Here is a 24758-nt window from a genome sequence, read left to right as displayed (position 1 = left end):
CCAACATTGAGGAAGGTATGGCCTTTAGGAATGACCTTGAGTTACGGTAGTATGTCACCATGAGCCTCCCGTTATGATTTTTTTCGTTCAAACTAACCTTTGTAAGTGTCATTGCAGAATACAGATGAAGTTGTTAGTCCCGGCGGTGCGCACTGAGCAGGAGATTGGGGTTGATGACAAACTCAATTAGGAGCTAATAATATGTATGGGTTTGGTTACTCCATGCCACGTCAATAAATTGATGTTCTACGACGCAGTATCAGTAGTAAAAAATGCTCGGGATACGTCGGAACGACCTGATAGCCAAGCTCGAGAAAACAGATCGAGATACAAAAAAATTGTCCAACAATAAATCTAAGTATGTAGTGCGAACCAGATGATATGTCGTGAATGTGATGTGCTGATTTAGAGAGACGTGCAATTATTTTTTCCGGAAGAGGCCAAGGGTATGCTGCCCTCCACATGCAACGGCTGCGGCAAACCAGGTGCCACCCTCCTTGCGCACAATGACACGTGGGGTGCGCACTTCTTCTTCCTGAACGCCCAGCTCTCCTTGGATGCCCTGGCCCCATGAATACAGGGCACCACCTTTTGTGACTGCAGAGTTGTTATGGCTTCCAGCAGAAATTTGAACGACGGGGTCGTCAGGGTCCGGGAAAGTGATTCGGGTTGGTACCGGGATAAAGTCCTGATCAGGATAGTTCTGGAAGGCAGAATCATCTTCTGCAAGGCCAAGTTGACCAGCGTTGCAACGACCACAGGCAAACACTTGGCCAGTGGAGGTGAGGAAGAGGGTGTGATGTTCGCCACCGACAATTTCAACAACGACGTCGCCGGCGAGTGATTCTTTGCTCAATCGTTCGACCTTTTGGGGAAGCTGAACTAGGGAGTCATCTGAGGACTCATATCCCGTTCCAGTTTGACCCATGCTGTTTAATCCCCAGCCCCAGACATCACCCTTGTCATCAACAGCAAATGAATGGTATGCCCCGGCCCCAACAGTCACCGCCTTTCGAGCACGGTTTCCAAGGGTGATTTTTTCGGGCACCGTACCGTGAATCTTTCGTCGTTCGAGAACTTTTCGGCCAAGCTGAGCTTGCTCGCTGGCACCCCACGTGTAAATGCTACCGTGAGTAGTCAAAACAAGGAGGTGATTGTTCCCAGCAGCGATGGAAGACACCTTTTCAGTGTCACCAGGTTTATGGCTGAGTTCAAGGATCGGTACAGGTTTAAATTGATGTTTTAGGCCATTGGAGAAGCCAAGAGAGCCTTCATTGACCTAAATTAAACAATCGTGTGAGTAATTGTGGTCAGAATGTTACTGAAGCGATGTGACTCACACGGAACGAGCCCCATACACGGAGTTCCCCATCTGTGCTAAGTGCAGCGCATATACTATCGCCTGTGACAACTTTTACGGCCCGGAAATTGTCGTCGGCTAGCGATTGAAGCGGGTGAGGGATGCTTGTCAGTTCGTCAATACTCAGGAAAGACCCGGGATTATTAGGATCGGGAACATTTTGTGTAATACGACCAAGGGCAGCATCGTCGTTAACACCGCATGTCCAAATCTACAAAGGATCAGTGACATGCTGAATACGGGGAGTAAAAGTACCCACCGTGCCTTTCTCATCAACAAGGACACTATGAAGGCCACCTGCAGCAATAGATTCAAGGCCAGCACCATCTTCGCCAAAAGCGCCATCTTCTATCTTCTCTTCAACCCAAACATTGCGTTTAGGTTTTGAGAGTTCGTGGATAATGTCGGGACCCATTCCGAATTGACCAAAGTTTCCCGCGCCCCATGCGAAAAGGATTGCTCCTGGTCTCTGTTTTTGGGGTGGCACAGGCAAAGGGTTGAAGTACGGTTTAAGCTGTGGAGGTGGTGCTGGCCGGGCTTCAGGAACTGGCGAGAGCTTCTTGGGGGGTTTCTTTGTTTGAGACTGGGGTTTGGTGGTGACACTCTTTGAGCGTGGTTTGCGAGAAGGCGGCGGCGCAGCCGGGGGCACGTTCTCTGATTTGGATGGCTCGGTACGAGAGCGCTTGAGTGGTGGGGAAGCAGCTCGTTCTGGAGAGTGGGCGCGCTTGTTGGAGGTTGCTTTATCGCGCGATCTCGGGGCTGGTTTCTCCTCTGTCTTTGTTTTCGACGGGGGTTTCGCTGAAGCAGCACGAGAAGAACGTCGAGGAGGCATGAGGAAAGAAAGAACCAGAGTACAACCAAAAAGGTCAACCAAAGTTAAGAAAAATTAGAGCACGTGACATGGCTTGCAGAGCTCACCTGAGTCGCCACATTCATGGAGCCTTGCGTAAAGAAAAATACTATTTGCCGAATTTCAATGGGGAAGAGTAAGTACTATAAACTGAACTTGCATTCTTACTCCATCCTTTTAGATTCTTGGTCAACGATCCGTCCACAGGGGAAATACTCTCCACGTATGAAATCACACTTTACAACGACTGAAGTGCACCTGAAAGACCTCTAACAACAGGGTAAAATCTGCTTCGACAGAGGACGTCAACTTCGCCATTGCCGATGCGGACACCGCATTTAGATCGGGGGTATGGTCAAGATTGCCACCCATTGCTCGTTCCAAGGTTCTCTCAAACCTTGCGCGAATCCTCGAGGAACGCATTCCCGATCTTGCGGTGATTGAGACCCGCCAGACAGGTAGGACCATTCATGAGATGAAAGCTCAACTTGGACGATTGCCTGAATGGTTGTAAGTTACGGATTTCAATGTAAGTGGGTCGCTAAAAGCGCTCTCCTAGAGATTACTTTGCGGCTTTACTACGTACTACTCAAGCCTTCGTCGCTCCAACACAGGGAAGTCTCCTCAATTATGTCCAACGTGTACCACTTGGTGTTGTGGCCCAAATTACAGTATGTTACTTTTTCCGTATGATGCACAGGCTGACACCTTACTGGAAAGCCCTTCAACCATCCTTTGTTGATTGCAGTGAAAAAAATGGCGCCGGCTCTTGCGGCTGGTAACAGTGTCATTGTCAAACCATCTGAGGTACTCCAACCAAACGCTTCCCATCATTGCGAAACCCTCACGCCCTGCTATCAAGTTGGCTCCATTGACTGTCCTTGAATTTGCAGGGATGGCCAAAGAGGCTGGAGGTAAGCTATTTGAACAAGTACCGATTCCAATTGATTTGAGGCTTTCTAGTTCCCCCTGGCGTACTACATATCTTACCTGGATATGGACCGGGTACAGGTATAGAGATTGTAAAGCATCCTTTGATTCGAAAAGTCGACGTCACCGTGAGTTACAAAACAGGATACGAGCAAGAATTATCTAAATTCGAATCGATAGGCAAGCACGCAAACCGGACGTGCAATAGGAAGCGTTGTCGGGTCCAACATTGTGGCTTACACTGCTGAATTAGGCGGAAAGGCAATTGAGCGAGAATGATCTAAACTACATTTTTACTGATTATGTGGATCCTCAGGCACCCATCATCATATTCAGCGATGCTGATCTGGTCGCTGCAGTCAACGGGACAGCTTTTGCCTCGTTCATAGCATCTGGTCAAACATGCGTATCAGGTGCACGGATACTCATTCAAGACAGGATATACGACAAGTTCCTAGCCCGTTTCCTTGAAAAAGTAGATACCATCCGACGTGGAATGGGCAATCGTTTGTATCTTTCCATTTTGCCAACTGCAACAATTTACAAATTCGATCTCGTCAGCATTGAACCCAAAATCTTCGATGGGAACGGTCATTTCGTCCCACCATTTGCAGCGTATGGAAGGAATGGTGAAGCGCACAAACGGTACAATTCTCAGAGGTGGCGAACCCATGTCTGGAACTTCCGATTTAGATGGCTTTGATTTCTCGAAAGGAAGCTTCTTCCCGCCCACGGTCATCACGAACATTTCCGTGGAAGATGAATTGTGGAAGGAAGAAATTTTTGGGCCTGTGGTCGTAATAAAGCGCTTTTCGGTGAGGAAATTCTTAGGTTGGAGGTCTATAACCAAGCCATCTATCCCTTTCTCGGCAGGACGAGGCTGAAGGTATTTGTTTGGCAAATCATTGCAAGTATGGCCTTGGGGCCGGTATCTGGACTTCGGATCTGTCCCGAGCCCATCGTGTCGCTGCTGAGATAGAAGCGGGCATTTGCTGGGTAAATACGCACCATCGCAACGACCCAAGTTCACCCTGGTATGTGATTGCGACAAAATTGTCTGTCTCGATCTGTCAATATAATCCTCATTTAGGGGTGGGATGAAAGGGAGTGGCATTGGTCGCGAGAATGGCATTGAATCGTTAGAATCCTGTACGTGCCATTTTGCTCACCGCTAGGGCACAGCTCAACCACTTTCGTAGATTCGCAAAGCAAGTCCATCATTATTAATACAGCCCGTGCAGAGGTATCAAGAGAAATGGACGATTGGTTCGGAAGTACAGAGGGGCGGAGATATGGTTGATTTATCTGGGTTACAGGTTACTTGGTATCTTACAATTCTATGACGCTGTCGTCCGGATGGCTTCTTGCCGAGCTGGGGTCTTTGATGAAGCACATATGAGTGTCTGACAAAATAGATTGTAAGAGGAGGTTACAGACCTCTCCGACTTCCACAGGTGGCTCGTCTATAAAGTCAGGGACTTTGTTAAGATCTGCCAGATAGGAAGTACCCTCCTCTTCCTCTTCCAGAGCCAACGCATCCAGCTCTGCATATATTGTAAGAAATTGAATGGGCTAAAACGGCATTGGCGCACCTGCTTCAAGATCTGCCTCGTCGATTTCATCAGGGACGGCGTAAGACCGACCAAGAGTCTCCTGAATCTCATTCGCCTGCTCCAGCAAGTCTTCCATGTCGTAATGAATATTCTAAGAACAAAGTCAATATCCACCAGCCACCCAAGGCAAGAACAGCTCACCTCGATCTTGTCAATGTCAATCTTCCCATATTGCTTCCTCATTTCTTTGTTCGCTATTTGCATGGCATCGACCGTGGCCATTGTATTTCGTAGGTTGTCAGTTGCGAGGGCAGCCGACTCCATATTGAAGGTTTGTTGTGTGAGCTGCGCAATCTGCGCCTCGTACATACGCTTCTGCTTCAACGTCCTGAGTGCCCTTTCCTGTATCGCGTTCTGTGTGATAGAACATGAGCGATGCTCAATTGATACGCATTGAAACAGCACCTTCCCCGGACCTGGTCTCAGCTTGCTCATCTGTTCCTTGTACCGCGCAAGCTCAGCATCGAGCTTCCGGACTTTGACTTCAATGGAAGCCATTCGTGCGTCTGTCTGTGGCAATCGAGTTCACGTCGGGCACAGGCGATAAGTCGGGCGAACTAACCGATGCGATTGCATCTTGAAGTGAAGGTTTTGGTTTTTTACTGGCAGCGTTTCCAAAAAACCGATTCATGGCAATGAGCAGTAGTTGTGACGTCACGGGTCCGAGCATGCCTTCCTCTTGCACAACCAACCAAATCCCATCTGAAAACTTGCTAAACTCTCTATGGGCTACTATGTCCAGCGTCGATAACGATCCACTCTTCTGTCAGCCTGGCGAGCCAACGGAGTTGCAAGGAACTTCGCAGTCATATCCCGTAGAAAGCCAAGAAATTCCTATCGTTTCCCCCGTTCCGCTTCCGTATAGCGCTCAAAGCACCGCCGTTCTGAGAAGGATGATTTCGGCCACCCAAGGTACCTTTTCGCTATCTCGCTACTCCTCAACAAAACCCGACTTCATCCAGACACCAATTCATCCGCGCGTGCTCCGCAAAGCGATGACCTTGGAGAAATCTGGACTGACGATTACCCAGCATCTTCTTATACTCCGCCGTCTTTGGTATACCCCGAGGATGCGCAAGAAAGCTCACTTCTGCCTTCCAGTCCTTTCCAGCCTTCTGACGCGACCAGCGACGGTTTACGCATGATAAACATTCGACCTATCACACCTGGGACACTTATGGCTCTTACTGAACCCTGCCTTATGGCTTGGTGTGGCGCTCTCGATTGTGCTCCAATTGATGGTTTCAAGTCTCAGACTCTCTGTCTACCAACATCTAGTTTCACGAACTCATGGGGCTATTAATTGATTACGCCTCAATTGTCGTATCTCATCTTTGTGCCATTCGACTTCCCGACTTTGCCTTCAACACCTCTGCTTTTTTGGATGGATGGAAAGTCTCCCATAATTGTCTGTTCACCTCTGTTTATGTATTCACCGAGTCCATCTTCCAATTCACCTGTAAAATAAAGATAAAACGCCGAATATCTCAACGCTCAGAACGGTGACTGGCACAACGACGTGATCATACCCTCATACGCTCTCAGTGCCATGTCGAACTACTGCGTAGTCTCATAAACAGTGTGTTTTGTGAGAGCAGGAGCTGGCCAGGTGAACTCCAACCGACTTTAGCAAAGGTTTAAAGATCACGGCTGCGGTATGGACTGTGCAGGGGACCATATTTCGCAGTGTGGGTCTCAGTGGTATGATGAGACCGAAAACAGAGCTGAGGTCAAGACTTGACCGTCTTTTTTCCGTATTACACAATCCATGAAACTGAAGAAATCATGACAAGAACCCGCGTATCGCACCGCCGACATTCAAGACATCAATTCTGATGATAATCATAAACCCTAAGGTTTTTTTTAATGATATGACGACTCACAAGAACGTGTCGTGCCCCCACACACCTCCGAGCTCATAGTAGCTCACATTTTCGTTGCCCGACATCCGCAACGCGTCAGCCAACTCACGCTGCTGTTCCACCGTGAAAAGAATATCGCTTTGCACACCGAGTACCAGGGTGGGTATATGTGCCAGAGGAGCCATGCCTGCTGCGAGGTCAGAAAGGTGAGGGGGGGGATTGACCGGTGGAGGATGGGATTTGGAGTGCGATGTTTTGTGTTGCTGCGCGTCTGGGTTAACACCATTTTGCGTGGAAGAAGGGGATGAAGTTTTGAGGTTCAGAGATTTGAGTGTAGGGAGTGTCATGTCGAACAAGTCCATCGCTTTGGATATGTAGATCAGGGAATTAGCATCGTATTTCAGACAAAATTGTTCGCCCTGCGCCAGGCTAAGTAAATAGTAGATGTATTTCAATTTAAAATTGACGGACCTGATGGTCGAGATAAGTTTCGATAAGAAAGTCTGGGCAAAGCGCAGGCGTGCGAGGAAAGCCAGGGGCAGGGAGGTCAGTTTCAGGCAAAGGTCGGAGTTTCCGACTAAAACGTTGGTCCCACTCTGGGCCAGACCGATATGTAATTGTTGCGATTTCTGGCAACAGAGTGAGGAGGAAACAAATATGACCAATGTCAATACCTACGTCTAGCCAGTTTCATGCCAGTATGAGGGGGTAGTCCGTCATAGTAGAAACCATGATTCCAGTTTGGATCTGCCATAAGAACTGCACACAAAGCTTGTGCAGACATCACTTTAAAATTGCACAACACAACGTACCGCTTCGCTGGGCAAATCGCATGGCTACAGCAGAAGGACTGCTACGGGCGGTTCCGCTGATGCTCACTATCTTCCCCACGCGTTCAGGATGTAACCAGCCCGCAGCAAGACTTTGCATTGCCCCCATGGAACAGCCTACACTAGCGTATAGTTTTTTGATACCGAGGTGATCCAGTAAACAGAATTGAGCGTTGATCATGTCAAAGATTGATAAGATTGGAAAGCGCGTAGCCCAAGGCTTTCCTGTGGCAGGCTCGATGGACGAAGGCCCTGTCGAACCGTAGCAGCCTCCCAGGACATTGGTACAGATGATAAAGAACTGGTTCGTATCAAGTGCCTTTCCAGGACCAATAAACTTCTCCCACCAACCGTCAGCGGGATTAAGAGGCGTAGAGGCAGCATGAGAGGATGCTGAAAGGCCTGTATGTAAAAGAATGACATTGTCTTTCGATGGCGATAGAGTCCCCCATGATTCGTATGCAATATTGAAGGAAGGCAGAGGAGTTGGATAATATGCTAGGGGTAAGGGAGATGGGTGGTGGTAAGTGTGGTATGAAGCAGGATTGGGTCGAGCGTATGGGGGCTCTGGTCCTGACTGGGATTGATCTGGTGATGAAGATGAGATGGAGGCTGCGAGCCTCGACTCTCTTGCTGCGTGTGCGTCTACACAGGGAAAGTGTGGTTGTTTAGAATGCTTGGGATCGTTGCAGGTCGACGAAGAGCGTATGGCGCCCACTACAATACGACGAGATGGCCTAGCAATTGACCTTGTAATGGCGGTGAGCAACCTGTGGGACATGGGACGGGATCAAAAGGTCTTTGTAACCCTATCAGTTTGAATTTCTACTCCTAATAGTAATATAATTGTGCCTGCTTTTTTTTTTTCAGGCTGTCGATCCATGTCGTTGCCGTTACCGTCGCAGCCGTTGTCGTCGCTGCTCCCCGGTCTCGAACACACAGACAGCATATCATCAATTACACCATCACTTCCATCCACAACCGACGCTCCTTGGTCTCAGGGTCATAATCGCAGGTTCAGTCTCTGGGGCAAATTTCCGAACAATGTAAGGCCGACCTCCCACTTGATTCATCGTGCCTAACACGTGTATACCGCCCTCCTTCAAGTTTACCTCTCTCATTCGTTCTCCCCGCTCAGCATCGCCTTTCGAGGTCTGCTATGCCTTTATTCTCTCATCGAGGATGCCTAACGGCCTTGTTCCAGGGAGACGAGCCTGAAATCGAGCATCAAGTTGGCGTTTCGGGTTATGCCGACTCGTTCTTTCAACAACCTTTATTAGCCATGTCCCTGGGTTCACCTCCAGAAGAAGAACGGCTATCGAGAAAGTCGAAATCAGAAAATCGTGTATGTTGTTGCTCTTGACTTGCCTTGTTTACTCACGTGCATACCCCATCCTCAGTTCTACAATTTCCTCACTAGGTCCCGATCCCGCTCACGATCAAAACAAGAAGAAAATTCAACAGCTTCAACTCTCCAGACTATACCCCACAACAACCAACGATCCATGCGCCATTCCAGTGATACTCAGTCTAAACATACCCAAGGCTCAAAACCTGCATCCCGAATACCATCTCGCCCCCTCTCTTCTACAACCACAGCAACGAATACGACGGTTACTCCCGGAGCACCTAGGGCTTCAAAACGTTCCGCTATCCCGGTATCACCTTCCAACGCTCACGAAAATACTCACCCATCACGACCGACGACGCCGAAGCCCTCTGCCGCACGGAAGACTTTGCAAACCCTGTTTGGAATCCCATTGGCGTTAGCTTCTCGGACCTCATCACGATCAAGATCCAGATCACGACCCAACAGCCCGCGACCATCACTCGATGTTCCTCCTCTCCCCACCTCTCGCATTGAGGACGACTCAACTCCGAAGCCACGAAAGCCCTTGTCGCCCCATCCAATATCCCCACCTAATAGCCCCACACCGGCCTCCAAACACAAAAATATAGATTCCAATCTGAACAACGTGTCCACAGGTTCAACGTCGGGTTCAATGAGACTCCCCAGATTTTTCTCAGGTAGATTCTCTTGTTCCTTCAAGACGCAAATATTAACTTCATTCAGGCCGTAGCACACAACCTGACGCCAATGGTCTTCAACGACCCAAAGACTCTGCCATTGCGACGGTAGTATCCGCGCCCCTGAGGAGACCTTCAAATCACCGACGCAGCCTTAAATCGGGTGCAGAACACGAGACGTTGGCTGACCCTCCCTCTAACGCCCGACCACACGCTTCTGCAGCCCCACCGCCTAAAATCATTCATACGCCCGCTACGCCCCTCAAGGGCGGGGGCCCCGCTAGCCCATCAGAACCCGCGACAGGGCGCTTGACGCACAACTGGAAAAATTCTTCGTTGGATTCAGGTTATAGGTATCGGGGAGCCACGATGGGTGTCGTTGATGAGGAAAGCAAGACAGGGCCAGAGCTAGCGAAAAGCACCAGTGTAAAAGGCAAAGAAAAGATGACAGAGCTTTTACCAAGGACGGGACTTAAAAAGATGAGTAACACCACAAGAGCTACCAAGCATGGTAGCTTTGATTTTGAACGCCCAGGATGGGGTGCACTTATGATGCAGAGAACAGGAAGTGGTGGGACAACTGGCACGACGACGAGCGGGTGGAGCAGAGAGAATACGCAGAAGGAGCGGGAAAGCGCATTTGGACCTGGTCTCGCGGGAGTCGGAACGCTTCAGCGAGACGCTTCGGTGAAGAGGGGGCGTGACAGGGAGGAGCAGGTGAAAGCGCGAGAAAGGGGAAAAAGGCTGGAGCAATACATTGAGAAGGACAAAATTGCGTCCGCACAAAAGACGCCCCAAGGTTCTTCTTCGGCACACTCCGACCACCCTGGTGCATCAACTTCAACCAACGGCACTGGGCATACTGGGAAATCGTCCAGTATGAGCAAGGCTACAGGCAAGAAAAGCTTTTTTGGCAACAGCACAAGTGGAGCAGCGAGACTTGGGACCCAACATGGCTTATTTTCTTTTGAACACCCAGTCCTCTCTACGCGGAGTACTGGTAGTACGGGAACGAACCCTGAGGTGGCTGCCTCAGGAGGTGGAAGGGCGGAACAAGAGAAGGAGCGCTTGAGGGAGGAACGAGAGCGACAGAGAGACAGAGAAAGGAAAGCACCGCAGCGCGGTGATCGACCACCCGTTCCAGTACCCAGTGTGGGCCATCGATCGGGAACAAAAGGCCGCTCTCTGGATCTTGGCCTTGGCCTTGCGTGGGCGCCCACAAAAATGAGAGAGGACGCCCTGATGCCTTCGTCTGCTTTCTTCAATCGTTCATTAAGCAATACTTCCAGCGGTAGGACTGCCTCTGCATCTACTGGGAGATCGGCTTCTTCCTCAACAACTGGAAACGGGAGTGGTCGATCCAGACGCATCCGTCTTCAAGACTCAGAACCTGACGTGGAGAGATCGAAACTGGGGAGAGATGTCGCAGAGGTATTTCGCAGTGCACTTGACGCAGATGGTTATACGTCCTTCAAAACGTGTAAGTGTCAATTTTCGTTCCCTTTTTTCTTGACACCCCCACGTTTTACCTTTGATTTTAAATGTGTGGCGCTAACTGTGACATTCCAGATGTCCACCAATTTGACGCCCATGAAATCCCTTTCGATGGCCCCACTGGCATTATACCACGGGTAGAACGGCTTCTATCTACCGCCCCAGGCCTCAGTGAGGAAGGAAAAAGGCAACTTTTAGACAATTTCGTTCGCGTCATCCTCCAACACGCATGAAGCTGTTTCCACGGATTCCCACATACCTTCATATTCGGTTTCAAGCACATTCAATTTCAATTTTGGTCGTTTATCAACATACACCCATGCATCATGCTAACATTTACCCAAACCCTTCATTGCATACCACTGTATTACCCTGGCAAGCATTTACTTCTTCCACAACGTTGTGACCTATTACTTACCATACTAGCCTTATGATTTTCATTTATCCTTGGATAAATCTTCATCCCAAGTAATACATGTTTTCGTTCGTCCTCTATCTCCATGTTGTTTCTTTTCTTTCGATATGCTTTCTATAGACATACGTATGCTCGACCTGTAGCCTCGATTTGCAACGCCGCCGCTCTTGTGCAGACTTCGCTCGCTAAGTTCCATTCACAGCCCGTTTGGCACTAGCTTCGATGTGGCGAACAGAGCTATCTTCCTTGACAATGTTTTCTTATCGCCTAAGCACCCTTTATCAATAGGGAGTGGTGCCCTTATGAAATTTGCGGATACATGTATGCACGGGCCAGCCATATTATATTGGTCCATAAGAATCGTAAAATATAAAGGTACAAATTGTTACATTCCGGTTCGCGTCCTATAATCTCCCAATTGCTTGTTTCTATCATGTGGCTGGTCGCAAGGCTCTCAGCCGCTCCGCGAGCTTGTCGTCCTCCTCTCTAACCTTATTCGGAGAATTCAAGTCTGCCACGGCGTTGAGGTCCTTCGAGGCCAGGTCGTGCTGTAACTCGATGTTGGCCTCCTCGGCCGTTTGCCGCAACAGCTGATCAATTTGATCTTGAGGTGTGGAAATGGCAGTCGTGGCGGACATGGTGTCCTCCATTATTGACGTTTGGACGTCCAGATCCGTGAACTGGTTCTCAAATTTATCCATAACCATAGAAATCTATGACAATGTCAGAAAGAATGACCAAAGGATCTGCGATGTAACACACCCGTTCGAGGTTCATGCTCTCCATCGCTTTATCCATTCCCTTCACGACCGATGTCATGTTCCCCGTTACTTGACGCATGGTAACGGCGGTCTCTACTCTGCTGGCTACAGCATCTATGCGACTGGATAGGCGCAATAGATTCAACGCCTCGCTCTTCTTTCGAATGGCATTTGAGGCGTATATCCGAGCGCCATCGTTATTTCCTTGCTGCAATGCCTGTGATTGGAGTTGGTCACTTGGGATAAATGATATGACGAGGAATCGTTACCTTCTTTAATCGCGTCTTCTCTGAGTTTTCGTCCTTCTGAGCCTTCTTTGCCTGACGATTCAATGACTTTGCAGTGAACTTGCAGGGGGGGGGTTAGGTCAAAAGATTAACAGTCGTGGTGAGCGGCTACCTTGAGTTGGAACAGGGTCTCTGTCAAGATTTAATGAATATGGCGGGGAAATGCTAGTAAAAACCCACTTTCGAGGTTGCTCATGATGGAGGAGGATGTGCTGCGTTTAGTCACGTGTGCTGCTTTCAGCATTCCCATCCCTACCATCGACTCAGACTCCTGTTGGATACCCTTTTTCTTTACCAACTCAACGACTTGAGTTTGTGGTGAAAGGGCGGGACCCACGCGTTGATTTTATATCATGGGCTTGTTGTACTATGTCAGGTGTGTAAACCCCAACTATGTTCCTTATCTTGTACCTGCCAGCTAAATCGTTCGTTAGCTATTTCGCTGTTCTGGCAGCGTTTGCTTTTGTTACACTTTCGCTAGGTTGGTATTCAGTTTTCTTTGTCAATCTTCCTAACACGTGCGTATTGCAGCCAGTGGTCTTCTCTACGTCTCAGAATTGATAGAAGAACATTCGCGACTCGCCAAATTGGTCGGTCAGCGGGGAATATACGTGCGGTTTTTCTCTCAAACCCTTTTGCTTCGCTGTCAACTGGTTTTTTTTTCAGGTCGTCATTTCCCTCCACGTTCTGCTTTACTTTACCGATTCTTTGCCCCCCCTCCAAACTATATTCTCCATCGCCTGCCATGTTGTCTACCTCCAAAACTTCTCTCACACCTGGCCCTTAATCTCCCTCACTTCGCCCTCCTTTCTGGCCTCTTGTGTTCTCGTGATTGCGGATCATTTTATATGGTTCTTTCACTTTGCACGCATTACGAACGAAGCACGACATCTCAGAACATACCGCGGCCTGACCGTTGACGTCCCAAGCTTCATTGAAATTGCATCGTTTTTTGGGTTATGCGTTTGGCTCGCGCCTCTGTTTCTTTTTCTTAGTCTTAGTGCGAACGACAATGCACTTCCTATGTCTGCCTGTAAGTGATCATCCTTTTTGAACCCGGCAATCCTACTTAATTTGGTTTGATCTCCAGTGGAACCCTCGTCCCCTTCAGTGGGAGGCTTTTCTTCCCAACAGGTACCTCAGCGACAGCAGCACCATGTTTCTCTCATCCGCTCCATTTTTTATTTCTTTTCATTCGATAGTATACCCAGGATGAGGCCAAGACCGTCACGAAAAAATACCTCCGAGGGTATCATTGCACCCCGCTCTCCAGCCCCGATTCCGTCACCCCTTCCCAATAGGCCCTCGTCACCACTGATACGATCGAGTTACAGCGGTCCTCCCCGCTCACCCGGCCCCAGGGCACAGGAGCTTGATGTGCACTTATCACCCAACACGAACTTTAGATTGGACACACCACCGAGACGTCCTGCGCCACCAATACGTCGTACAACTACTGGAGAGGGTCTCGGTTTGGGCATTGGGATGAGAAGATCCAAGGGCCCTAGCGTAGACGATTAATGACGATCTCCGAAACTGCTATGTTAATGATATTTCTGTTTGTAAATGACGATGGTGGCAAATAAAAGGAATTTCGCTTTTTGACAAGGTCCCCGTCTCACTCATATTCGGAGACTTGTCCTTATGTACCTATATCTTTCCAATGCCCCACGAGCCCTCTACTTAGTCACGAGCTTTCATGATGAAAAGCTTGGCCGACCTCATCGTGCACTGGTATTTCGCGCAGGTGAGGGAGAAGCTCAAGCTGTCGTTGAATTTGTTTCCAAGGATGATATCGATCTTTACAACATGGTACGGCTCACGAATAGGGTCGTAAAGGGCTGCCTTGGCTTAATATCAGTTGAAAATGGTGCGTGTGTCACCTTTCCATTGTTAACCTCTTTTCTTACCCTTCTTCCTTAGATGTATTTGTTGCACTGGTTACCAGTTCGACTGAGATAGGAAATACAAGGCCGTCTGGTTCTCATCCCGAGTCTGTCGCAAAAATACACGAAGTCAGCTTTTATAGCTTAACTTCGGCGGCTTGGGACGATATTTCAGCTGCCACAGATTCACTGATTGGTCCAGATGTTGTCGACAGCAGTGTGAGGGACAATTACACACAGACCACGATGTCACCCCAAGTTTTCGAACATCCATGTTTGCCGTTGACCAAGATTCTATCGTCTGGTTCCTTCTACTACGCAATTGAATCTCATTGGGATTTGTCATCGAGATTAGCCACGCGCCTTTCAAGAGATCCTGCTAGTGCAAGAGATGTTGCGAAGTTTGACGAACGATTTATTTGGAATGAGTACATCATTCGCAGTTTACTTGATTTTCGAGAGCGATTGGACGAAGTGGAGCGGGAGGATTTAGATCGTTGCCAGTTCATCGTGTGTAAAGTCCTCCTGGCCAGTAAACTCAAAGTCGATCACATCACTACCAGATCTTGGCCATCCAAGGTTATGTTGGCGTTTTCACCATGGCCTTGCCCGCCCCACCGACGGATGGAGCACCTGCAGTTGCCACCCTTTCTTTGATCTCAAGGCTTGGTTGGAAAAGAGCAGGGACTAGATTTAATACGCGCGGTGTTGATGATGACGGGAATACAGCAAATTTTGTGGAGGTATGTATTACGCCTCCTGCACCTTTTCGGCTATTAAGTTGCAGCAGACGGAGACAGTTTTTAGCACGGATCAGCATTGTGTTAGCTACGTACAAGTCCGAGGAAGTGTCCCATGTGCGCCGTCTCTTTGAATTCCAGTCTTTGGCGATTAATCCGTTCTTGCAGTGTTCTGGGAACAACAGGGATTACAAACGTTTGGGCAGCATATACAAATTACACGGCCTCACGCATCCCAACCTGCTTTTGAAAGGCATCTTGTCCAACTTACAGAAGAATACGGCTCAATTCACGCCATTAACTTGATGGGCCAAAAGGAAAACGAGGCGTTATTGACAAATGCATATGCTCGTCATTTGCAGATCGCTCGGAGTGCTCTCGGCGACGAACTCGGAATCACACACTTCGATTTCCATAATGCTGTCAAAATTGGAGGACATGATAGCGTCATCAGGGAACTAATGTATTGTGTTCTCTAACCTCCCGCAAATTTGCTCAGATTTATTTGTAGTCGAATCGAGAGTGTGACGGACCACCTCGACAGATTTGGGTTCTCTATGTGCGACGCCTCGTCTGATGAGGTAATTACCGACCAAAAGGGCGTTTTCAGGACGAACTGCCTCGACTGGTACGCCTTGAATAATCTGCTCATCAGGACATCATACTTATCGTGTTAGATTAGCCTAGACCGCACTAATTTTGTTCAGGATATTCTTTCTCGAAATACATTGGAGCAGTACCTGATTCTTGTGCACCGCGAATGGATTCATTCCAATATCCTTTGGTCCCAACACCGCGAGCTGTGGGCTGAGAACGGAGATGCTTTATCGCGCATATATGCAGGCACAGGCGCATTGAATACCAGCTACACACGGAGTGGGAAGCGAACTTTAGCGGGTACATGTTGTGTCTACTGCTCCCCTTTTTTTACCCTTAACTTTTTTGAAAAGGTGTCTTGTCTGATGCGACGAAGAGTGTATCACGCGCATATATCAATAATTTTCAAGATAAGGGCAAACAGGTCGCGATTGATATGTTTTTAGTAAGCCCCATTTTCTATCATCGATCACAGATAATGAGAATGCAAGGATTGCAGGGGAATCTAAGTAGTCAGCGCCCTGTTACCATATTTGATCCCATCCATGACTCCGTTCGTGCGGCTTTGGCGTCGAGGTTCGCAGTTAAAAATGTCGATTCTTCGCAAAATGCTCATTTTGTCCTGGCGTTAGGTCCTTAGAGTACTCAACCGCAAAAAAATGCGCTATTTTCGTAGGAACTTGGAATCTTAACGGCAGGGTGATCCAACAATCATCTCGACTGAGCGACCTTTTTCACTCATCGCATTTTTCCAGCCCCCGTCAGAGTCACTGTTACCATGGCTGTTCCCTCCTGAGAGTAAACATCCCGATTTCTGTTGCACACATCTTGTGCTAACAGTTTTTTAATAGGTAGTAACGAGTGCGTTAGCTTGTTTACGGTAAACGGTGCCGCCCCTGACGGAGATGTGCAGACCAGATATGTTTGTACTCGGATTTCAAGAAATCGTGCCTCTAACTGCGCAGCAAATTTTACAAACCGACCCAGAAAAACGGTATGATACGAACTCCTGTCAGATTTGGACTCATCGTTGTATAGCCTTGTCTGGGAACGGAAGATTCTCGATACCCTCAAAAAACGTCCAAACATTAAAAACAACTATGTAATTCTCAGGAGTGAGCAGGTACATCATTATTCGGCAACTCTCTCTTCTCTCGTTTGAAGCATTCGCGTCGTAGCTGGTTGGCACTGCGTTGATGGTCCTCGTCAAAGAGGAGCTAACATCTGTGATAAGAAATGTGGAAGGGACGTCACGCAAGGTATTGTAATTGTTGAGCTCATTTGAATTTAACTTCCTGACTCAGTGGTGTAGACAGGTCTTCGTGGCATGTCAGGGAACAAGGGTGCTGTCGGGATAAGACTGGATTATCATGACACTAGCTTCTGTTTCCTAACGGCTCACCTTGCCGCTGGCCATTCGAATGTTGAGGAGCGCAATGCTGATTATCGAACAATTGCGCATGGCTTGCACTTTCAAAAAGGCAAAACCATTGGCACTCATGAGTAAGATTTCTATTTGATGCTACGATCATTGATGAACAAAGCAATTTGCAGGAACGTTATCTGGCTTGCGGATACAAATTACCGCATTGACCTAGATAACTTCAGTGTCAGATCGCTTGCCGAGGCCAGCGACTTCGATACACTTCTTGCTGCTGACCAGGTCTTTTCACCTCAATTTTAAATCAGTTGATGACTTATTATCTCCTATTCGCTTATAGTTGAAGCAGGTTATAGACTCAGGCGCTGCATTCACTGGTTACGAAGAAGGGCCGATCTTGTTTGCACCCACATACCGATATGACGTTGGAACGGACAATTACGATACAAGTGAGAAAATGCGTATACCAGCATGGACGGGTGAGCATGGTATAAAGAATGCTTTCTCGCACTTATTTCAATAACTCTTAGATCGCATATTGTACCGAGGAAGTCAACTCGATCTAGCAGTTTACTCTCGATCAGATTTGAAAAGCTCCGACCACCGGCCAGGTCCGTTGCCCCACATTTCTGCACGTATATGGGGGTGAACCTTTCTGCAGTGTTCGCTATCTTTAGGTCTGAAGTCCGGATAATCGATGTCGTGAAAAGGGCAACGCTTTCTAGGTTGCTCCTCGAAGGTGTCATGTCTGCGGAGCCAGGAGAGAAGCTCGAGGAAAAGCTTGCAGCGGTCATCTTGCCGAAAGATATGAGACAACGTTGGTGACATTGATACCCACTGGATGATCCCTCTTTTTGACTAGACGCGCTCCTAGTTCCACCTCCAAGCTCAGACGAGGTAGCATGGTGGGATACGCCTGGTACCTTTTCCTTTGGGTGTTCGCCAACAGAACCTGAGAGAACTTTTCAGATTGCCCTGCTGGCATCATTGCACTATCCGAGCTTCGAAGAATTGAAAGCATTGGGCGGAATAATCCGTTTGACCCCGAGTCGTCGCTATCCTGCTCCCCCTCCTCTTCTGATGACGAGTTATACACGCACGCCCTAGCACTGCAGACACCGATGGCACCCGTCCCAGCCACACGGAGACCCGCTCCACCACCTCCAAATTTACAAAACCTTTCAAACCCAATAGAGAACCGGAAGCCCTGAAAACCAAGGCCCCTTCTTCTGCACATGTACGTATAGGCTCTGATGTAGATTATAACTGCAAGAATTAATTGACTGTCAAAAAGACAACAATGAGACGAGAACACCTTGGACTGTTAGATAATAAATGTAATGTACAAAAAATGGCATACACGGACTAAAAGGCTACTAGGGGTAATAGCCACTAGATCAAACCTTGCTTCTTGAGGTCGTCGTACGTCTTTCGGTTGTAAACGTTGCCTTCGTCATCCTCAAGCTCTTCCATTGTTTCTTGCTCGAAAATCTCATGTCGACCTTCTTGTTTCAACCTTTCAGCGACTGCATGTGATGCTGTTTTAGCAAAGAATGACCGATCTTAAAAAAAGCTAACGCACGGGAAAGAGCATCATCTATACGGGTGATTTCGTGGAAATGTTTCGTGTTTGGAAGCCCGAGAGCACGCATGCCAAAGGCGTGTCGCGATTCCTAATTAAATGGGTTAGACAAGGTAGATAGATGGATAGCAATGAGCTATACCTGAAAATGTCGATCAAAGTTTTTCCTTGCAGATTTGTCAGATGACTGTTCCAAAAAGCAAGCCAAGGGACCTACCTGCCCATATAAACATGATCTGAACAGATTTCACATCGATACTCCACTCCCAGTCCATGAAGTTTGTACAACCAGTAAGGAATAGGTTTACCGTCCCACCCAAGCGGCAACTTGAGGGGATTGTAAATTCTCTCTTCTTCCTCTTCCTCTTCGGCAACGCCATCGGCTGTGCCAGTTGCTGGAGCGGGAGTTGTATTTGATTGCTCAAGAAGCTCTTGCTCACGTTCCCGAGCTGTGAGGGAAAATCGTCGCTCCACGTTTGATTTCGTCTCATTTAGCGTTGGAACAAGGGATATAAGAAGAGCAGTAGCCATGTGAACACAGTAGGCTGAATTTCGTAATCGAGATTTCGCCGAGGACTGTTGCGCCGTGACAGGGGTGGGCCCAGGAGGTGGTGCGCCATTGGGGTTTGCTTGAGGCTCCCCTGAAGACGCTTGCCTCGCAATGGCCTTGACGTGCTTCTTCGACGTCAAGTGAGCGTCGTAAACCGTTTGCTTTGAGTAATTTTTTTGACCTGACGGAGAAAGAGGCAGTAGCATGAAGCAAAGTAAGTGACCTTGTACGGTAGGACTTACATGCAGCACACCATATACCCGCTGAACCATCACCATTTGCTTTAGACTTCGGGTCGACTTGTTCCTCCCACCCAGAAATATCTCCAGCCTCCCACTTACTGTCAAATTCCGTGGCCGCCTGGTGTTGCTGAGATTCAACGTCATCCAAAGGTCGGGTCTTTTTAACAAAGGATAGGAGATAACTGTGCAAGTTCTTTATGTATCTGGAAAAGGAGTGTCAGGGAACGAAAAAACCCATTGACGGCGCGACGTACGTTTCGAAATCTTTCGTAAAACGTGTTTCTCTCGATAAATCAGAATGTACGGGGGCGTTCTGGGCAGCAAGCAGCAAATCAAGATATTGAAGATATCCAGGCCGCTTCCCAATGTTTTTCAAGTTGTTATATGCCGTGTGGTTAGCGTATAGGTCAAGATATTTCCCATACCCTTCTTCACCAGAGAACAACAAAGCTACCGCTGTAGGACGTATCAGAAAGGGTTAAGCAGATATACAACACAGCACGCACGATCCTCTTGCTCGTAGTCGTCGTCTCCGTCTTGATTCGGATCGTCGAGGAAGGATGCAATCTCGAGGTCGAATCCGTCTGGGATAGCATCAGGGTATTTGCTGTGGTGCTCTTGAATTCTGACCAACCGCGCGTAAAATTGAGACAAATCATTTTGTTGAGAAGGGGCCGAAAGTAAGTCAAGTTCTGCCTTTCTGGCATCTTCGTCCTGGTACAGGTTGTTTAGAGCGTCGACTCTGGAAGTGATGCGGTCGAGTATCTGGGATGCCTTGTGCTCATTTTGCAGAGTTTTTTCGTGAGTGAGTTGTGGTCGAGAGAGAAGGGTGTAGAGAGCGACTTCAAAGCGCTCAATTTCTTCGTGCGACTGCCGTTGTAATTCGATGATAGAGTCCATTTTGAAGCGCACTGAAGTTGTAAACGGGAACTGGTGTAAAATGTTATTTCACACTCCGCTCTCTTTCCAACCACCACTCAAAAATGGCTGGCATTAACACAGGTGACGAGGTATGCCCCATTTCTTCTCATTCTCTGCCACGTTTAACCATTTATACGCAAAGAAACTTGTATTTGAATCGTCGGAAGCCGTCTCCGTTGTTTCGACGTTCGACGACCTCGGTTTGAAGGAAGATCTTCTTCGGGGAATCTACGCATACAGTACGTACCGCTTCACTTTCTCTCCACCTTGTCTGTTCATCTGTTGTAGACTTTGAGAAGCCTTCAGCTATCCAACAGCGCGCAATTTTACCCATTACGCAAGGCCGGGATGTCATCGCACAAGCCCAGTCAGGAACTGGTAAAACTGCCACATTCTCTATCTCCATCCTCCAATCCATCGACGTCACCGTTCGCGAAACCCAAGCCCTCGTTCTGTCGCCCACGCGTGAACTTGCCACGCAAATTCAATCCGTTGTTCTTGCCCTCGGCGACTACATGAATGTCCAATGTCATGCCTGCATTGGCGGTACGTCTATCGGAGAGGACATCAGGAAGCTGGAATATGGCCAACATGTCGTTTCTGGCACTCCCGGGCGCGTGTTTGATATGATTCGGAGAAGGAGTTTGCGAACGCGAAACATCAAAATGCTTGTTCTGGACGAAGCCGATGAACTACTCAACAAGGGTTTCAAAGACCAGATTTACGACGTCTATCGGTACCTTCCCCCCGCCACCCAAGTTATCCTTCTCAGCGCTACCCTCCCCTATGACGTTCTAGAAATGACGACAAAATTCATGACAGACCCCATTCGCATCCTCGTTAAGCGTGACGAATTGACGCTGGAGGGAATCAAGCAGTTTTTCGTAGCTGTTGAAAAGGAAGATTGGAAATTCGACACACTGTGCGACTTGTATGATACCCTCACCATCACTCAGGCGGTTATCTTTTGCAATACAAGACGCAAGGTTGCCATCATTTCCTCTCGTTTCGCTCTCGCCTAATCATTTTAACTTTTAGGTTGACTGGTTGACGGAAAAAATGCGAGCTTCAAATTTCACTGTATCATCAATGCACGGTGAAATGGTACAAAAAGAGCGTGACGCCATTATGGCCGAATTCCGTGGTGGAACTTCGTTCGTCGCGAGCTCCCTTTTGACGTTTCGTGAATAATGACGTTTTCTTTCTTAGACGCGTTTTGATCACGACGGATGTGTGGGCCCGAGGTATCGATGTTCAGCAGGTTTCATTGGTCATCAATTACGATCTTCCTGCGTAAGTCTCTCAGATTATTTTCATCTTTCAATATTTATGTATTACCTTTGCAGCAATCGCGAGAACTACATCCATCGCATTGGTAGATCAGGTCGCTTTGGAAGGAAGGGTGTTGCCATCAACGTTCGTTTTTTACTGCGGTCCTAGGTGCTCTTTCTGATATCTTCTTGGCTGCAGTTTGTCACTGTTGATGATGTTCGAATCTTGCGGGACATCGGTATGTGCTCATCCCTCATTCAGATTGCTTTGCCTCTCAATACACTTTCTCTAGAACAATTCTACAGCACGCAGATAGTTTGTTTCATTCTTCTTTCCACAGTGACTATGTTCTAATTCCCTTTCAGGACGAAATGCCTGTCAATGCTGCTGAGCTTATCTGAGTCATTGGTTTGTACCACAGGGGTGCCATATGTAATCGCTTTTCGTAGAGCTTGGGACCCTCATTCTATTTCCTTGAGTCCCTTGTATAGTATACTGGTCAATATTTGCCCAGATGGGCGGTTAAATACACCGCTCGCGCCTGTCCCCGACGCTCATTACGTGAGGGACAATGTGTAGCGGCAGCTTGATTGATGTCAGCATTCCAGCAGCATTCTCACAAATCTGAGAAACCACGGCTGAGTCAACGAATTTCTCTGAAAATAACTTGAGCAGCTCGACAGAAGCGGGCATCTCAGAGGCTACCCATTGCAAACAATTACATGGATGCGCTACGCTATATAGAAGAAAGTAGGAGTGTGTCCCTTTGGATCGAAATGTAGACACTCTCTCATTGTTCCATGGACGCGAGGAGAGTTTTGCGTCGGGCGGTCATCACGTTATAACTATACAAGTAACTTTGGGCAGGTGAAGCACATGCATCGGTGCAGTTGATCCAGACGTACCTCGTGCGGCAGGCATAACACGTCTTAGGGATCACCTATGCCGTTTTCCCTCTTCAGTTTCTCAAGCTCGGCCTCACGTTTCGCGAGTTCGGCCTTTGCAGCGGCAGCATCTTGTTTCGCGGGCATGTGGTACAGAACGACGATGTAACGCTCTTGGAGATGAAAGCCATTTAAATGATCCAAGGCGTTTTTGGCCTGCAAAAACAAAACTCGAATGAGTGCTCATTTGCAGTGGTGCGATTCTGTCACGAACGTCCATAACGTCGTCGTACACAACGAACGCAGTCCCTTTTGTCTTTGCCTCATTCCCTATTCGTATCTGACGGATGCTGCCATAGCGTCCAAAGAGGTCGTACAAGTCTTCTCCAGTTATCTGGTAGTTTAGGTTTTTGACAAAGAGGATTCGGTTGGCCCCTGGAGGTAGTTTTGTCTGGACATCCCAAATAATCAGCCGTTGAAGTCGTTACGTTGTTCAGAGCTCACCGTTGGTCTCGCGAGTGCCATGTCGTTGAAGTTGCACTCAGAGGTTCGTTGGTCGTGTTTGTGAAAGGCATTGATGGTAAACAAGTAAGGTAATAATCTACGGTCGCAAAGTCACCTCGTCCTCATAGTTTTCTATTGCGCATCAGCTTCTCCACCTCAACACAGTCATTCTGCCCTCGTGTGCAAACAACCGTCGCGTCCTCCACATCGCCTTCCATATCCGGGATGATACACTTTACGTCCTGAATGTCGGGACAAGGGCAGTCGACAGGCCGGCGAACGCAATCTAGAGTTGTGGGACAGAGGTAGTGCGAGCAGGAAACTGAATATATGTTGTGTTATCTCTCAAAGTCTAATGCAAAGAGCCGAAAAGTAGGCACCACTGTCAGAAAATGCAGCCCATTGAGACGCTCCTGACCGCTGTTGCTGCTGCTGCTGCTGTTGTTGTTGCCCATGCCCAAACATATTTTCAAAGAAATTGAACTGGGCTGAAACGGTCCCGAAGAAAAGGAGGAGAACGAGAGACAAAGAGACGCGAAACATGTGCATTGAGGAGATCAGACAGAGCAACTGAAGGAGTTGATCAACGTGTTCAACCACGTGACTGTGTTGGAATAAACATTTAAAATTACAGCAAAGGGGGACAAAACTACTAGATAGTAAATTGATACATTGGCACAATTCAAGAAATGTACAAGCACTGCCCACAAATCAAGAGGGTGGCCGAAGGGGGGATACGAATATGAACAGGTAGAACAGATGAGATGTCAAAATAAAATAGATGTCGGGATAGATGTCGTTGTGTGCGCCAGAATAACGATTTTTGACGATAGGGTGCAGGTGACCTTCTCCCCTTCCACTTCGCGTTGGAGCAATCAACGCAATTCCTTCCCGTGGTCATCCCTTTGCTTTCTAGCAGCAGCTCTCGTCATGCGAGGTGAATCCCCCACATCTACGCGCCGCGTAGGTGTAATATCCATATCTGCGACAACGCCAAAGGCACGCTTGGGGGTACCTGGAGTACCTGGGATTGTCTTGACCTTCCCCATACCCCAAAGTTCCCGTGTGCTTGACTCTGGCGAGAAAAGGTGTCCCTTTGACTTGGAGCTCGGCGAGGCGGTGGCGGCCTTGCGGGTCTTCCGTCGAGGTGGCACATTTTCCTTGGGCACATCCAGATTTGGACCTGTTGTAGACTCGTTATCAAGGGGAGGCAGGACGGCGAAATGTGTGTCCTGGAACACGAAGAAACCAGGGAAATGTATTGATTGGGAATCGGGCGGAGGGGGCATCTCGCGGGGTATCAGTGTGGGAACACGAGCTGAAAGTGTTGGTGAAGGGATGGAGATGTCGTGGCTGGGAGAGGAAGTCAAGCGAGTGGATCGGGTGCGAGGCTTGAGCTCGGGAGACGGTGAAAGACTTGGAGAGCGCATTGCCACGTCAGCGCGTAGGGGAGTGTTTCTGGTTGAAGGAGAGGACTTGGGAACGCCAAAGTCGAGCTTCTTTGCAGGACTTGGAGAGGAAACAGGCCAGGCATGGTTGTGCAAAGCATGGGTGGCGCTCTTGCCAAAACGAACCAAACCCTCTTCGCTCAGGATACGACGCTTAGCAGGGCTGTAGAGGGAGCTTGGACTAGGAGAACGAGGGCGTTTCGTAGGAAGATTATGATTAAAGAGGTCAATCGGTAATTCTTGGAGAGGTCCACGTCGTGGCATGACTAAAAGTACTATAACAGCCTTTTCTTTTCTTCTCTTCACATCACTGTCGCGTTA

General features: G+C 48.3%; 12 protein-coding genes across 12 annotated transcripts; 5 read left to right on the top strand and 7 right to left on the bottom strand.

The window, feature by feature from the left end:
• Positions 1 to 505: 505 nt before the first annotated feature.
• LACBIDRAFT_158234 (uncharacterized protein) lies at positions 506 to 1934 on the bottom strand (the record flags this gene model as incomplete). The annotated part of the gene is made up of 3 exons (XM_001876573.1): positions 506 to 1279; positions 1341 to 1571; positions 1620 to 1934. Coding segments are annotated over 3 exons (1320 nt in total), but the record flags the coding sequence as incomplete, so codon positions are not given.
• A 326-nt stretch (positions 1935 to 2260) lies between these two features.
• On the top strand, positions 2261 to 4440 carry LACBIDRAFT_311651 (uncharacterized protein; the record flags this gene model as incomplete). Its single annotated transcript, XM_001877025.1, has 13 exons — positions 2261 to 2346; positions 2392 to 2433; positions 2490 to 2720; positions 2770 to 2881; positions 2931 to 3017; positions 3073 to 3124; positions 3174 to 3268; positions 3321 to 3401; positions 3457 to 3646; positions 3702 to 3955; positions 4014 to 4174; positions 4231 to 4289; positions 4340 to 4440. 13 exons carry the CDS (start codon positions 2261 to 2263, stop codon positions 4438 to 4440), a joined length of 1551 nt encoding a protein of 516 aa, XP_001877060.1.
• Positions 4441 to 4477: 37 nt separating this feature from the next.
• LACBIDRAFT_399636 (vacuolar protein sorting-associated protein 60) lies at positions 4478 to 5384 on the bottom strand (the record flags this gene model as incomplete). The annotated part of the gene is made up of 6 exons (XM_001876572.1): positions 4478 to 4543; positions 4587 to 4684; positions 4733 to 4844; positions 4895 to 5107; positions 5159 to 5263; positions 5316 to 5384. The coding sequence occupies 6 exons, from the start codon at positions 5382 to 5384 to the stop codon at positions 4478 to 4480; spliced, it is 663 nt and encodes a 220-aa protein (XP_001876607.1).
• Positions 5385 to 5979: 595 nt separating this feature from the next.
• Positions 5980 to 8226, bottom strand: LACBIDRAFT_182837 (uncharacterized protein; the record flags this gene model as incomplete). The annotated part of the gene is made up of 6 exons (XM_001876571.1): positions 5980 to 6210; positions 6283 to 6585; positions 6637 to 7034; positions 7087 to 7244; positions 7294 to 7374; positions 7428 to 8226. 5 exons carry the CDS (start codon positions 8224 to 8226, stop codon positions 6537 to 6539), a joined length of 1485 nt encoding a protein of 494 aa, XP_001876606.1. The 3' UTR covers positions 5980 to 6210; positions 6283 to 6536.
• Positions 8227 to 8604: 378 nt separating this feature from the next.
• Positions 8605 to 11200, top strand: LACBIDRAFT_311647 (uncharacterized protein; the record flags this gene model as incomplete). Its single annotated transcript, XM_001877024.1, has 4 exons — positions 8605 to 8790; positions 8846 to 9473; positions 9520 to 10953; positions 11043 to 11200. 4 exons carry the CDS (start codon positions 8605 to 8607, stop codon positions 11198 to 11200), a joined length of 2406 nt encoding a protein of 801 aa, XP_001877059.1.
• Positions 11201 to 11707: 507 nt separating this feature from the next.
• Positions 11708 to 12632, bottom strand: LACBIDRAFT_183313 (vacuolar assembly protein DID2). The gene is made up of 5 exons (XM_001876570.1): positions 12611 to 12632; positions 12543 to 12562; positions 12413 to 12490; positions 12145 to 12360; positions 11708 to 12095 (listed from the first exon to the last, which is right to left on the bottom strand). Exons 1-5 carry the CDS (start codon positions 12624 to 12626, stop codon positions 11814 to 11816), a joined length of 612 nt encoding a protein of 203 aa, XP_001876605.1. The 5' UTR covers positions 12627 to 12632; the 3' UTR covers positions 11708 to 11813.
• A 328-nt stretch (positions 12633 to 12960) lies between these two features.
• Positions 12961 to 13471, top strand: LACBIDRAFT_231574 (uncharacterized protein; the record flags this gene model as incomplete). Its single annotated transcript, XM_001877023.1, has 2 exons — positions 12961 to 13041; positions 13097 to 13471. Coding segments are annotated over 2 exons (456 nt in total), but the record flags the coding sequence as incomplete, so codon positions are not given.
• A 603-nt stretch (positions 13472 to 14074) lies between these two features.
• On the top strand, positions 14075 to 18322 carry LACBIDRAFT_183121 (inositol polyphosphate phosphatase; the record flags this gene model as incomplete). Its single annotated transcript, XM_001877022.1, has 21 exons — positions 14075 to 14300; positions 14354 to 14826; positions 14880 to 15059; positions 15107 to 15173; positions 15225 to 15519; positions 15568 to 15684; positions 15739 to 15953; positions 16007 to 16098; positions 16153 to 16229; positions 16286 to 16352; positions 16409 to 16469; positions 16572 to 16647; positions 16692 to 16776; positions 16832 to 16912; positions 16966 to 17156; positions 17208 to 17316; positions 17375 to 17513; positions 17565 to 17645; positions 17696 to 17851; positions 17909 to 17953; positions 18004 to 18322. 21 exons carry the CDS (start codon positions 14075 to 14077, stop codon positions 18243 to 18245), a joined length of 3075 nt encoding a protein of 1024 aa, XP_001877057.1. The 3' UTR covers positions 18246 to 18322.
• Positions 18323 to 20391: 2069 nt separating this feature from the next.
• Positions 20392 to 22002, top strand: LACBIDRAFT_311642 (uncharacterized protein; the record flags this gene model as incomplete). The annotated part of the gene is made up of 9 exons (XM_001877021.1): positions 20392 to 20418; positions 20472 to 20568; positions 20618 to 21315; positions 21368 to 21483; positions 21539 to 21622; positions 21676 to 21745; positions 21800 to 21839; positions 21894 to 21916; positions 21967 to 22002. 9 exons carry the CDS (start codon positions 20392 to 20394, stop codon positions 22000 to 22002), a joined length of 1191 nt encoding a protein of 396 aa, XP_001877056.1.
• Positions 22003 to 22530: 528 nt separating this feature from the next.
• On the bottom strand, positions 22531 to 23039 carry LACBIDRAFT_183183 (uncharacterized protein; the record flags this gene model as incomplete). Its single annotated transcript, XM_001876569.1, has 3 exons — positions 22990 to 23039; positions 22760 to 22936; positions 22531 to 22701 (listed from the first exon to the last, which is right to left on the bottom strand). The coding sequence occupies exons 1-3, from the start codon at positions 23008 to 23010 to the stop codon at positions 22531 to 22533; spliced, it is 369 nt and encodes a 122-aa protein (XP_001876604.1). The 5' UTR covers positions 23011 to 23039.
• A 72-nt stretch (positions 23040 to 23111) lies between these two features.
• Positions 23112 to 23662, bottom strand: LACBIDRAFT_311640 (uncharacterized protein; the record flags this gene model as incomplete). Its single annotated transcript, XM_001876568.1, has 3 exons — positions 23112 to 23311; positions 23370 to 23593; positions 23643 to 23662. The coding sequence occupies 3 exons, from the start codon at positions 23660 to 23662 to the stop codon at positions 23112 to 23114; spliced, it is 444 nt and encodes a 147-aa protein (XP_001876603.1).
• LACBIDRAFT_292825 (uncharacterized protein) lies at positions 23644 to 24618 on the bottom strand. Its single transcript, XM_001876567.1, has one exon. The coding sequence runs from the start codon at positions 24417 to 24419 to the stop codon at positions 23865 to 23867; it is 555 nt and encodes a 184-aa protein (XP_001876602.1). The 5' UTR covers positions 24420 to 24618; the 3' UTR covers positions 23644 to 23864.
• Between the last annotated feature and the right edge of the window lie 140 nt (positions 24619 to 24758).

Source organism: Laccaria bicolor, genomic scaffold, assembly GCF_000143565.1.
Source record: "Laccaria bicolor S238N-H82 LACBIscaffold_4 genomic scaffold, whole genome shotgun sequence".
Classification (NCBI taxonomy): Eukaryota; Fungi; Basidiomycota; class Agaricomycetes; order Agaricales; family Hydnangiaceae; genus Laccaria; species Laccaria bicolor.
The sequence above is the reverse complement of the archived record's forward strand: the minus strand, read 5'-3'. Positions and strand labels throughout refer to the sequence as shown.

Excerpts from the sequence above, each read along its gene's own strand:
- LACBIDRAFT_292825 (XM_001876567.1), bottom strand. The coding sequence starts at position 24,419 with ATGCGCTCTCCAAGTCTTTCACCGTCTCCCGAGCTCAAGCCTCGCACC.
- LACBIDRAFT_183313 (XM_001876570.1), bottom strand. Across the intron at positions 12,491-12,542 it reads AGACCCTGTTCCAACTCAAG|TTCACTGCAAAGTCATTGAA; the intron begins GTAGCCGCTCAC and ends CCCCCCTGCAAG. Across the intron at positions 12,096-12,144 it reads AGAGCATGAACCTCGAACGG|ATTTCTATGGTTATGGATAA; the intron begins GTGTGTTACATC and ends ACATTGTCATAG.